Source organism: Sminthopsis crassicaudata, chromosome 2 (assembly GCF_048593235.1).
Source record: "Sminthopsis crassicaudata isolate SCR6 chromosome 2, ASM4859323v1, whole genome shotgun sequence".
In the NCBI taxonomy this organism is placed as follows: Eukaryota; Metazoa; Chordata; class Mammalia; order Dasyuromorphia; family Dasyuridae; genus Sminthopsis; species Sminthopsis crassicaudata.
This window is the reverse complement of record NC_133618.1, coordinates 241,405,596-241,418,834: the sequence shown is the minus strand read 5'-3', so window position 1 is coordinate 241,418,834 and position 13,239 is coordinate 241,405,596. Positions and strand designations below refer to the sequence as shown.

Here is a 13,239-nt window from a genome sequence, read left to right as displayed (position 1 = left end):
AGGCTACAAATTTTATTTGGGCTGTGGCAATTCTTCGTACCACACCTACTGAATAGATAGAATCAGATATTATGTTTATATCTCCTGGATAATAAGAGCTAGAATGATTGCATACAATTCATTCTGCTGAGTGGACTGAAAGGAAGTTCTGACTACCTTTTTTAATAGCTAGGTCAGTAGAATATACAGCACAAATGTTGTTTGGATGCATCTGTAAAGTCCTTTAAGAGGAACCTTAGAAATCTTTTCTTCAAAAATCTATGGCCAATTATGGCTGTGGCCAATAAAATTTGCCACTATGGGATGGTTTCCCAGCATGCATTAATTTATGCATTGGTATAAAAAGTGTATATCTTGTCAAGTCTTATCCTAGATAATTATATTACTCACAATGTCTTTTAATAAGATTCTAGTCACAAGCACTGGGTAAGGAGTAAGGCTTTGTTCTGGTTGTGCTTGGAGGGTCACCCATTCCTTCTTGATGGACTGATGTAGGTGCTTTTGTAGCAAAAACTGATATTTCCAAGGGTTTTTGAGTAACTATTTCAATCACATTGGATAAAGACATTTCAACTTCTCTCAGAGCTTCTTGGACTTCTTTTATAAGCTGGTATGGTGAGTCTAAAGCAGTGTCTCCCCTTAAAATGTCATAGAATGGTTGTAATTGATAAGTAGTTAAGCCTAGAACTGGACACTCCTATCAATTTCTGAAAGTCATTTAAGGTGTACAACTTCTCTGTTCTTAAAGAAAGTTTTTGTACTATATCTTGGGATATACTTCATATCCTAAAAATTGAAAAGGAGTGTGCCTTTGAATTTTTTCTGGGGCTATATACAATTGGTAGTTTCTTGGAGTTTCTATGGTATTTTGTAGACATGCTTCTAACATTTGCTCCTCAGGTGCACACTCCAAGATATCATCCATATAATAATATAATAACAGAACTTTTGGAAATGCTTTTCTTACTGGAGTAAGGGGAGCAACCACACACATTTGAGACATGGTAAGGCTATTTTTCATTCCCTGTGGCAAGACTGTCCATTCAAATCTTTTATAAGGCTTAGCTAAATTAATGCTGGGCACTGAAAAGGCAAATCTGTTCATATCCCCCTTATCCAGAGGGGGTTGAATATAAACAATCCTTAATGTCTGTAACCCAAAGAGGCCATTCTCTAGGCAATTGAATAGGAAATGGAAGTCCAAACTGAAAAACTCTCATTGCTTCCATTGGTTCATTTATTTTTCTCAAATCAGTCAACATCCTCCATTTTCCAGATTTCTTTTTTACAGCAAATCTGGGGAAATCCAAGGACTTAGAGAAGGTTGTAGATGATCTTGGTCAAGTTGCTCCTGTACTATATCTAATAAGATCTGAATTTTTTTTACTAGTTAAGGGCCACTCTTCTACACACTCTGCTGTATTAGTTTTCTACTGAATGAGTGGAATAGGTAAGAGTGCTGGGAGGCCTTCAACAGCAGCCCTACCTTAAAAGCTGAAGAGCTCAATAATAATCCTAACTGTGGTAAAATATCTCTTTTCTTTTGCCTTGTGTCGGGCAGCTGGAGGGGCTGATGGTGTCACCTCCCCTCCTCTTCCTTCTCCCACCTATGAAGGTGAAGTTGAGGGAGGAGGATCAGGAAGCAGAGGATGTATGCAGGGGCTTAGGTGAAAATGAAAGTGGGCTGAGAAATGGAGAGGCACCATGCCCTCAAACCTCCCAGGGCAGTCCTTATCTCCCTTCCAGCCCAACTTGCCATACCCCTCAAACGTCCTAGCACAGCAACAAACAATATAAATTAACAAAGCACTAAAAAAGACTTCCAAAGCTCTGCCCCATGTGTTGTACCCTCCATAGCTATGGGCACCAATCTTCTGCTTGTTTTTCTCCTGATACTTCCTTGTTTGACACCTCACATTAAAAGCTTTCTTTTTCTTAGATGTGGGATTCCTTAAAGCCAATTTTATCCCATTGAATTCAGTTAGTTGTTCTCCCACTACCTTCCACATCTCTGGCTTCAACTCTCTTCCTTAGAGTCAAGTACACTCCAGAGCATCTGAGAACTCAGGGATCTGCTTCTGAGTGACCAACAAATCTTGCTTCTCTACTAATCCAACCAAGCCTGCTTCATACTTCCCTCAGGAGGGAGGCTCTGTTGTTAGCACTTGCCTCATTTTGGCTGAAAACCAAAAATGACTAGTTTAGCCTTTACCAAATCTTGCCACTTGCCTATCTTTATACTTTTCCTATTCATGGGGATTCCTCAACTGAACTCGCCAATCAGCCTTGCTTTGCAAGGCTCCACATTTAGGCACCAAATATTGTGTCTGGATTAGCTCTCTAGAAGACACCCGAACCAGCCTGAGTCCTTAGTTGTAGAAGGGTAATGAGGCGGGACTCATGTGGATGGTCAAACATGGAGTCTGTTTATTCCAAATTCTCTCAAACTTATATATCATAATACTCTTATATAACTATAGCAACATTGCACATGGGAGCATGCAGGACCACATAAACAACTTGCTATTGTATGTTGTTTGCCACTTGGTATCACTCTGCCTCAATCTCCACACAGGTTGTCACTGCCCCAACTTCTCAGGAAGGTCGAGAGCCCTTAGGGGAGATGGGGAGCCAAACCAGACATTGTCAGCAGGTTCCCTGTGGGCTGAAGGGTCTTAGACCTCATCCAGAGTTCTCCCACTATCTGTGGTCCACTATAGAATATATGTAATATTCTCTCTAATGCCATATTTTCCTTTTGGTCCTACAAAAATAAATCTCTGTCCTATAGAAAAATCTCTCACTGCAGAATGCCTTCTCTTTTCATCTCTGGGCTCTAAGACCAGTTAATTTCATTAGCAATGATGAGACATCTTTATGAATTTTCCTTGTCCTGGACAAAGAAATTAGCAGGTTTTCCCTAATGAACTCATAATGACACATAGCAATTCTAGGGCTATTTTACTGCACTTGAATAGTTCATCAAAGAAAGTATAAAAAGTCACTCCCTTGAAGGAATTGCAAAGATGTCACCTAATGTAACAATTACATAATATTATTTTTTGGATTAATGCACCATATCTTGATTTGTTCAAAGTGATAAAAATGTTAATTTTAAGATGTGTATTATGTCTGCACTTGCTTAAAGAGTAAAATTAAAATTTGAAATTCAAAAAAGATTTTGCGGTCATATTTAGAGGTAATAGCTGAACATATTTAAAATGATAATGAGTCATAGAAAGAGGAGAATATCGATTATGTTCCAGATAAAGAGAAAATTGAATATTTTACCCTTCTGAGGACCAGGTGAGATGACCTCTGTTTTAATGGAACTTTTGTAAAAAAAGGATATATGCCACCATGGATACACATGTTTTTTTCCAATGTGTTCTTCCTTCTACTATGAAGTGGCAACTAGGGGAAAGTATACTACCATGTGTCTAGAGAAAAATTTTCTTGTTATTTATTTAATTTTGTTTTTGACTCTTTAAAAAAATAAACAAGTTTTAATGAATACTGACATAATGATTATATATGGATAGTACTTTCCTCTCTCATCCTCCAATGTTATCTTATTTTGCTGTACTTAATTGTGTCTGAGAGTCAGTGTAATTTAGTTGATAAAAAATGAACCCTAATCAGAAAGATTTGGGTTCAAATTGTGCTTCAACAATACACTAGCTGTTAAGACTCTGGATGAGTCATTTAACTTAACACTTCCTGGCTGTGTAATCCTGGGCAAGTCACTTAACATCAAATGCCTCAGCAAAAACCAAAAATAAATAAAAATAAAAAATATAGGGATAGAGCAGCTAGTTGCTGAAGTGAATAGAGCACCAGCCCTGAAGTCAGGAGGGCCTGAGTTCCTAAAATACAGGGATGATGCTTGCCTATGTGCTCATATACCTGACATAAGAGGAAGATGACTAGGAAATAGTATTTTTATGGTAATAATGCTTTCCAGACAAAATGCAGAAGTGAGTGCTATTATCAGCAGGGAACTAGCAACTGTTTGCAAAATCACTAATGAGGTGCTGGGGAGAGCCATGAGAATCAAATACAAAGCGCACAACAAATAGTTGCAGGTAATTTATTTAAAATCAAGCACACTGGGGAGTTTTGTTTTAATTTTCACAGCATCAAACACCATTTAAAAGCATCATAAGCATAGCATGGAATAAGTTTATCAGTATCACAAATAACATATCAGATACATGAAATAATCCATTCTCACAATAACACAGTACAACACAAGTATTTGTGAGGCAAACCATAATTACAAATTGAATTACAGAAGTTAAATAGAATATACTTTAGAATCTTAGGAAAGAAGAGTAAGGACTCTGGGGGTTACTCAGTTATGTCAGGGTACACATACTCATTTAACACACTTAGGATATTCACTTAAGAAATTGATATCCTTCAGAGCAGTGCATTGGAAACCTAATTAGTGCTAAAGACAACACAAAACACATTTTCTTTCAATATAAGACACCAAGAATACAGCATATAATTCAGTCATCATAACTTCCAATAGAAATCTATTAGAAAACAACTAGATTATTGGTCTCTTTATAGACTAATAGAAGTAGGCTCTGAAGGGTTAAAGTAACAGGTTTCAAAATTGTCTTAAGAATGAATACAATTGCTCACGTTCTTGTCAGAGGAAAATTCTCTCATTCTCATTCTCATTTTTTAAAAGACATCAGAAAAGCAAGGAAGAAAGCTATAAAAGAATAACCAATGTCTCAAAAAGAAAGAGTCATTATAGTACATTTTCCAGTAGTACCTTCTGCCTTTACTCAAAATCCTTTGATTTGCTTTTGTCAGCATTCTGAGGGCTCCTTTTAATTTAATACAGAAGCTGGTAACATTCCAAGGCTAGTCAGCATCTTGATGTTTTACAAAGAGTTAATTTACCTTAGAAAATATTACTTGAAATATTCAAGGTTCACACATATCAGGGATGACAAAGAAGCAACTCTTATTCCTTAATTAAATATATTCAAAATCTAATTTCCAACAGGGCACCAAGGAATTTGGTGGATGGTTACAGGTGCAGTTTTTCAGGAGATTATAGTTCTTTCTACCTGTTAATGTGAGTCTTTTACACTAGAATCTGATACAGAAATGAAGCAGTTTCTGGAGAAATGAAGCAGAGTCGGAACTTAGAAACCAATATAAAATTTAACTTGGGTTTCTTAGAGTGACACTTGAGGAGACACATAGTAATTTTTGCTATTGTAACCATCATGCAAATCTATTTAAAGGATAATTTATGTACAATTTTCCCTTTCAGAAGAATTTACTCCCCCCCTTAAATAAGGAACAACTGATATATTTTTAAACCCTTTAAAAGTTTCTTTTTTAATATTATCACTGATTATAGGATGAAGCATTCAGAAGGTTATTCTTACATTTCAGTGCCCTGGAACAACATGAGGTACACTACCCTGAACCTAAACCACTGCAACAACAGACTATTTCCTTAAAGGTCTTGCGCATTTCAAGACTCCGGAAAGCATAAATGAGGGGGTCAATGACTGAGTTGCACATGATGAGAATCAGGTAGGTGTTGAAGTGGGAGGTATAACAGATACAGTGGGGGTTAGTAGGACATGTGATGATGAGAATGAGATGGAGGAAGAAGGGTGCCCAGCAAAAAATGAATACTCCCAGCAGAATAGTGATGGTGACAGCCCCTTTCATGCAGGTATGTTGGTGCATGACCCCATCGGCTGGCAGCACCGCAATACGCTTGACATGCAGCCGGGCAAAGAGGAACATGTGCACGTAGAGGGTGGCCATCAGGAGCAGCATGGCGAAAAACATAGTCACGAGGCACACGATGACAGTCTTGCTCTCGGAGTAGACGATGAACATGATCCCACAGATGAAACAACAGATCCAGATGGCTCCAATCAAAGTGATGGCTTTTTTCACTGTCATGATGCTGTGATAACGCAGGGCATAGAAAATGGTGATATATCTATCAATGGCAATGACCAAGAGATTGCAGATGGAGGCAACCAGGGAAATGCAGATCAGGGAGTCAAAAACATTGTCCATGTGTTGAATGAACTGGTCATCAAAGGTCAAGTAGTCATTGGTGAGGAGGACAATCATCACTGTCTCCAGAGCATTGGATGTACTCACCAGCATGTCTGCCACTGCCAGGCTGCAGAGGAAAAAGTACATAGGAGAGTGCAGATTTTCATTCTTCAACACAGCCAAAATGACAAGGATGTTTTCCAGGAGACTGATGATTCCCAGAGTCAGGAAGATCTCGGACTTGATGAAGACCTGCTCACAGAATCCGGGGCTACTCTGGTTGTTGAAGAGGAAGGTAACATTTACTTCCTCTGTACCTTTCGACAGCAGACTTTGGGAAGAGAGCAGGGAGCCAGTAGCATTCATTGCCAACAAAAGGAGTTGATTAGGTGGAGCACAGTAGTGAAGGGTCCAGCCGGCTTAGAAAACAAATCTCTCTCAAGAAGCTTTTTTTTTCCTTGAAGTTTATTGACAGCAGGTTTTAGTTTTGTTCTTCTCCAGGAAAGATTATGTTGAGAAAGGTTAGGATTGGGCTGAAAGGGTACAGAAGTTTGTTCTTGGTATTTCTTCTGTCTCTGCTCTAGCTTTCTCAGCTAAAGAAGCAGCAGTTGGCAGTCGCTCTCTCTGCAGTTTACTCTGAGCCTCTCTTTAATTTTCCAGTTGAGAAAAGAGAAAACTGCTGTCTTTGGTTATCTCAGATACAACTGTTGGTTTCATGGTTAGGAAGGGTCTTGGGCTCAGGGGAGTTTTTAGCTACAGCTACAGTTTTCAGGAGGCTGAAAGATCTCAATAGCTTTATACACACTGACATAAAAGAAACAACTCCTACTTAATCTTTCATGCAGCAAAATGACCATTTAGAGAGCAGGTAGCTTTTTGACTGACAGCCCTAACCAGCAGGTACCACATTCCCTATGCCTGCCCATCTGTTGGAAAAATAAAATTATCTGGTGCCCTCTGCAGATCAGATGGGTAATCTGCTCAATTGGTGAAGCAGACTATTTTTCCTCAACAATAATAAATCTAACACATATTGCCCAGGTGATGACATGCAACTATATGGAAAGCCTGTTGCATTAGTTTATCAATACCTGGGACAATCCTTGAAGAAAACAATGAGCTTGTTCCAAAAACAGGAAGAAAAAAGCCTTAGCTCTCAGGCTTTTAACTTTGATTTTTCTCTGTTAGCTCACATATTTCAAAGGTCTCTTGGACATTCCTCCACAGTATATCTCATATTGACCCCTATCTTTAACACAGTCCATAATGGCCATCCTAGATCAAGCCTTTATCTCCTCTCATTCAGATTATTGTAATATAACCTACTAACTGGCCATCTTGTTTTCAATCTAAACCCATTCTGATCTACACTATTGTTTTAGTAATCTTCCTAGTAAACCACTGAGATGATGTTATTACTTTACACTCAAACCTTTAAGATTTCCTCATTATCTATCAAATAAAAAAAAAGCCCACCAAAAAGCAAAATAAAAAACCTAATGTTTTGTCACTGATATTGAAAACCAGTCATGATCTAACTTTGTTTCAATTCACTAATTCTTTTTTTTAGATTTTTCATATTGAAAGTAACAAATGGAGTTTCCTAATGTCCAAATGATTTATCAGGGACTTAAAATTCAGGTGCTATTCACAAGTTAACAGTAACTGAGTGTTGGAAAGTTAGCAATATAACAATGTCATCACCCACATATAACTGGAAAATCATAGACCTTTCAAATGATGCTAACAGTTTAAAACTTGAAGGAATAGCACGTATTTCAACATATCTTCAGGAGTATGTGAAAAAGGTTGACAGTTACTGAACATCAATTAAAACATTGAACATCAGTCCTACCATTTATTCTATTTGGTAAATATTTTCATTTAAGTAATTAATTTGAATTCAAAAAGTATTCTTAACAACTGTTTCAGTTACACTCTCACAGTCTTCAGGATTCCCTATACATGTATTCTTATTCATTTTCCTCCTTTATCTGGTAATAGTGTGTCTTCTATTTTTCTGGCTCTTTTTATCACTTTGAATTATTTTACATAGGACTTTATAGGTTTCTTTTTGTGCTTCACTCTTGTTATTCTTATTTTGCATTTTATGAATTGTCATATTTTATTTACTCATTCACCATATTGTTGGACACATAGGGGTTTTTTGTTTATTTTTAAACAAGTGTACATTAATTGCTGCTACTAAAATCATCATATAGATGGGTCTTTTTATTATTTTTTTACATTCTGAGTATATTCCCACCAATGATACTATTAGTTCAACCTTTTAATGTATACTACCACGTTAATCTCTGAAAAGATTCTACAAGTTTGCAATTCCATCAGCTATGGATGTACATATTTATTCTTCCTCACCAGCATTGAATTTTGTTGCTTTTAATAATTTTTCCCCATCTCTTACCTCCCAATCACTTGTGTAGTGAAGCTCCAGAATCATCTATATGGCTCTGGTGTTAGTCACCAGAGGAATGATGAAAATTGAAAAGAAGTTGCTTACCCTAACCCAAACACTCTCTTTTCTCCTTTAGTTTTATGACAATGAAGGCCAAGTTGAAGAAATCAAATATTTTTTATTTGAACAGAACATTTCATTCTTTACTTCAGTTCATTTATTAGGTAAACTATATTAGTTGTTTGTACTCCTGGAAGATTATTAAAGTTTTCAAACTTTTATCTTACTTTTAGCATGGGTTGTCCCAAAGATGTTTTCCTAGATGCTCTATTTTTAAAAATAGTAATTGATGGAAATGAATGCTATTCCAAGTTTTTTGGCTTTCTTTCTATCTCTACAAATGCTTCTTTTAGTTTTGTGAACAGTTCTATGCCCAGAATTTATTTGTCTTCATGCTTCCACAAATTATTTGTATCAAATGTTACTCTATAATTTTAACAGAAAAAATCAGCATCCTGATCTCTATACACAGTTTCCATCTAAATTTCTGCTTATAGTTGCATTCCTGTTGTCCCTCACAGTTTAATACAACTCATCCCAATACAACAAATGTTTACGAACGCCTACTCTGAATGAGTTTATTAACCGATTGACTTGTTTTTCTACCAATTCTCACGCTTGAGGTTATCATTGTCTATTTATGTACATAATTTAGAATGTATATATTTAAATTTTCCAGTATCATGGTGTCCCATGATTCACAACCGCAACCCAATTCAGAATGTTGTCAAAGTTTTGCTAAGTTGTATGATGCTTTCAAAGAACTAGAGTGTGATCTAGCAAAAGCTCATGTTCAATTCTTGTCTATTTGTATTCTAGTTCAAAAGAGAGATAATAATAGAATAATTGAATTAATTGTTTGTCCAATTATATACTTCACTGTGGGCAGTTTGTGTTTTTACCAACATAGTTTTCATATGTGCATAGTTAGGGTTACTTCCTTTGAGTGACTTTGGATTTTATTGAGGAAACTTTATAGAGTGAGGGAATATAATTTAATTTGCCTTTGGAGATCTTCACTATCAAGAGAGAAACATTCATTTGTTCGGAATCTTTAGAGGACATATTCTAGAATAAATCCATGTTCCTTTGTTCACTGGTATCAACTGAACTGGAACTTTAGTGTTTTATATACATAAGTAGGCTAGATCAAGATATAATCATTCTTGGCCATTTCCAAGGCAGGGTCATGTATGTACAATGCAGTTATTGCTTGGTCCTTTGGAAACAATCTCCAAGTTGATTGTCTCATAGACACAAATAGAAACAAAGTTAGCCTTGTGGGGATAGGATATCTTGTTCTTTTCACTTAGCTGTTACAAGAAACAGGGACTGTGAGTATGTCAAGAAATACAATATGGGGCAGCTAGGTGGCGCTGTGGATAGAGCACCAGCCCTGAATTCAGGAGTTCAAATCTGGTCTCAGACACTTAACACTGTGTGACCCTGGGCAAGTCACTTAACCCCAGCCTCAGGGGAAAAAAAAAAAAAAAAGAAATATAATATGGCTCTCAAGTCTTGGGAAACAGGGAACATAAATCCCTGAGTGAATTCCTGGAGTTGGTATAAGCAATATACTTTGCAAGACCGTGAGATCATCCAGAATATAGCCTGCTTGCTGGGCTTTAGCTGTTGGAAACAGCGTATCTCCAAAATATTTTGACACTGGCAAGATATATTAGGTGAGCAAAGCTGTTTAAAAGCTTATTAAATATTTAATAGGGGACAGAATTATATCTATATTATTATACTTTGTATTTCTTTAAGGATTTAATAATATTATCAATAAATAATAAGTCATTACAATATAATATCTATATCACTATACCTGTGTGTATGTGTATAGTTGCATCACACATTTTGGCGGGAAATAGGTCTATGATTTCACTGATATAGAGACTGCTAGAAGAAATTCACCCTATCAGTAGAGATTTAGCAACTATTTAACAGCCTTTAATCTTAGAGAGCTGCCTGGGAACTAAAAAGTTCAATGATTTGTCCAGAATTACATAATCAGTACGGGTCAGAAACAGGATTTGAACCTAGATTTTCTTTTTCCTTTCTTTCTTTCTTTCTTTCTTTCTTTCTTTCTTTCTTTCTTTCTTTCTTTCTTTCTTTCTTTCTTTCTTTCTTTCTTTCTTTCTTTCTTTCTTTCTTTCTTTCTTTCTTTCTTTCTTTCTTTCTTTCTTTCTTTCTTTCTTTCTTTTTTTTTTTAAAGCTTTTTATTTTCAAAACATATGCATGAATAATTTTTCAACATTGACTCTTGCATAGTCTTATATTTCAGATTTTCCCCTCCTTCCCCTCACCCTTTTCCCTAGATGGCAAGCAAGTCAATATATGTTAAATATGTTAAAATATATGTTAAATCCAATATATATAAACATATTTATACAATTCTCTTGCTGCACAAAAAAAAAAAAAAATCAGATGAAAAAGGAAAGTGAGCAAGAAGACAAAATGCAAATGAACAACAACAAAAAGAGTGAGAATGTTATGTTGTAATCCATACTCAGCTCCCACTATCCTCTCTCTGGGTGTCAATGGCTTTCTTTATTGCAAGATCATTAGAACTGGCATCAGCCATCTCATTTTTGGAAAGAGTCATGTTCATCAGAATTGATCATTGTATAATACTGATGTTGCTGTGTACAATGATCTATGAACCTAGATTTTCTTGACCCAGATTCTAGCTCTCTAACTAGTATGTCATTACATAAAACAAAATAGTAAATTAATATAAAAACCTTTTAAAACAAAACAATCCCAGAAATATACAGGGTATTTCTCAAATCTTTGGAAGTTTTAAACTATTAAAGCTTCAAGATTTTCATGACAAATCAGAGAAAAAAGGAAAAGAATCATATGTACAAACCTAATTATAGCAGCTCTTTTTGTCATGACAAAGAGTTGGAAATTGAGGGGAAGAAGTTATAGTGTATAATTGTGATGGAATATTATTGTGCTATAAGAAATGACAAGCAGTAGGATATCAGAAAATCCTGGAAAGACTTACACGAACTGATGGCTAGTGAAGTGAGCAAAATCAGAGCAATATTGTACATAATAACAGGAATATTCTATGATGAGCATCTGTGATCAGATGTATTCTAATCATACAGTGGTCCAAGGAAATTCCAAAGGGTTTAGGATGAAAAATGCTATTGACTTCCAGAGAAAGAATTGATGAAGTCTGAGTATAGAATAAAGCATTCTTTTTTTTTTTTTTAATTATAGCTTTTTATATACAAAATGTATGCATGGGTAATTTTTCAACATTGACACTTGCAAAAACTTCTGTTTCAACTTTTCCCTTCCTTCCCTCCATCCCCTCCCCTAGATGGCAGGTAATCCCATACATGTTAAGTATGTTAAAGTATATGTTAAATACAATATATGTATACATATTTGTATAGTTATTAAAGCATTCTTCTTAAAATGTTTTTTTTTTATTTTACAATAGGCTTATTTGGAAATGTATTTTACATGATTTCACATGTATAATTGATAATTTTCTTGCCTTCTCAATCAGTGAAGGAAAGATGGGAAGGAAAAAGAGAATTAGAAACAATTTTTTTTTAATTAAAAAAATTATACATTAAAAAAATAAATTAGAGAAACAAGAATTTTTTTTCTTCTAGCAACATTCATGGGGTATGTGATCCATTGTTTTCTATCATCAGTAACATCCTAAAAGGACATCTGATGTTCTATTAAATTATTATTGCCTCTTAGACACAAAAACAGACTTTGTGATCCAAATTACATTAAATATTATCCAGTGTGATATTAGTTCTTATTGAGAACTGATTACTTTATTTGTGCTTTCTTTGTGACTCTCTTCTCGTGTGTATGTGGAGAAAGTCAGGGGGTGATTTGAAAGAAGCTATGTTGGCTTGTTAGAAATTTTCCATTAAGCCTGTACATTCTGTGGCCAAATTGCCACCCTAAAGTGATTCACACAGAATGAGATATAGTCACTTGGATATTTCTGTTCCAAACAACAGACAAAAAAAATTAATCCTTTTAAAGTGTTTGTGTAGTAGTGTGACCTTGCAGCCCAAATGTTCAGAAAGAATCACAGAATATGGAAATGTCAAACTGACTGATGTTTTAAAAGTTGAAAAATAGGTAGGGATGGCAGCAAATGGGAAGAAGGCAATAGAAACAGTTGCTTTGGGTCAAGCCTAAAGGAATAAGGGTGGAGCAGGTCTAGAATATGGCTGTATAGATAATACATGGCTTATAAAAGGTTTGTTACCAATAATATCTCCTACTTACATTGTATTTATGGAGGTTTACAATGGATTTTAAATTCATTATCTTATTTGATTCTCGCCATAACCCTATTCAGGCAGATTTTGTGATCATGGCTATTTTATATTTGAGAAAACAAAGTCAGAGAAGTTATGGAATTGCACAGTTATATGTATACAATTATGTGGTTATACAGCTAGAAAGTGTCAAAGATATCATTTGAACCTCTTCTCTAATACTCTTTTCACTGACATTTACATGTATGCCACAATTCTATTGTGTGTACACAAGACTAACAGAGAAGGAGAAAATCTTTGGATCTAGGAGCTGGGAGGGAGCTTAAATGTCATTTAGCTCAATGTTCTCATTTTACAGATGAGGAAGATGAAATCATAAAAGATGACTTGCTCCGGGTCACCCAGTAAATTGAAATAAGGAGACCTGGGTTCTAGTTC

The 13,239-nt window shown here is 35.6% G+C and overlaps 1 protein-coding gene across 1 annotated transcript; it reads right to left on the bottom strand.

Annotated features, from left to right (window-relative positions):
- Positions 1–5,322: 5,322 nt before the first annotated feature.
- MC3R (melanocortin 3 receptor) lies at positions 5,323–6,629 on the bottom strand. Its single transcript, XM_074285063.1, has one exon. It carries the CDS (start codon positions 6,415–6,417, stop codon positions 5,449–5,451), a length of 969 nt encoding a protein of 322 aa, XP_074141164.1. The 5' UTR covers positions 6,418–6,629; the 3' UTR covers positions 5,323–5,448.
- Positions 6,630–13,239: the final 6,610 nt, after the last annotated feature.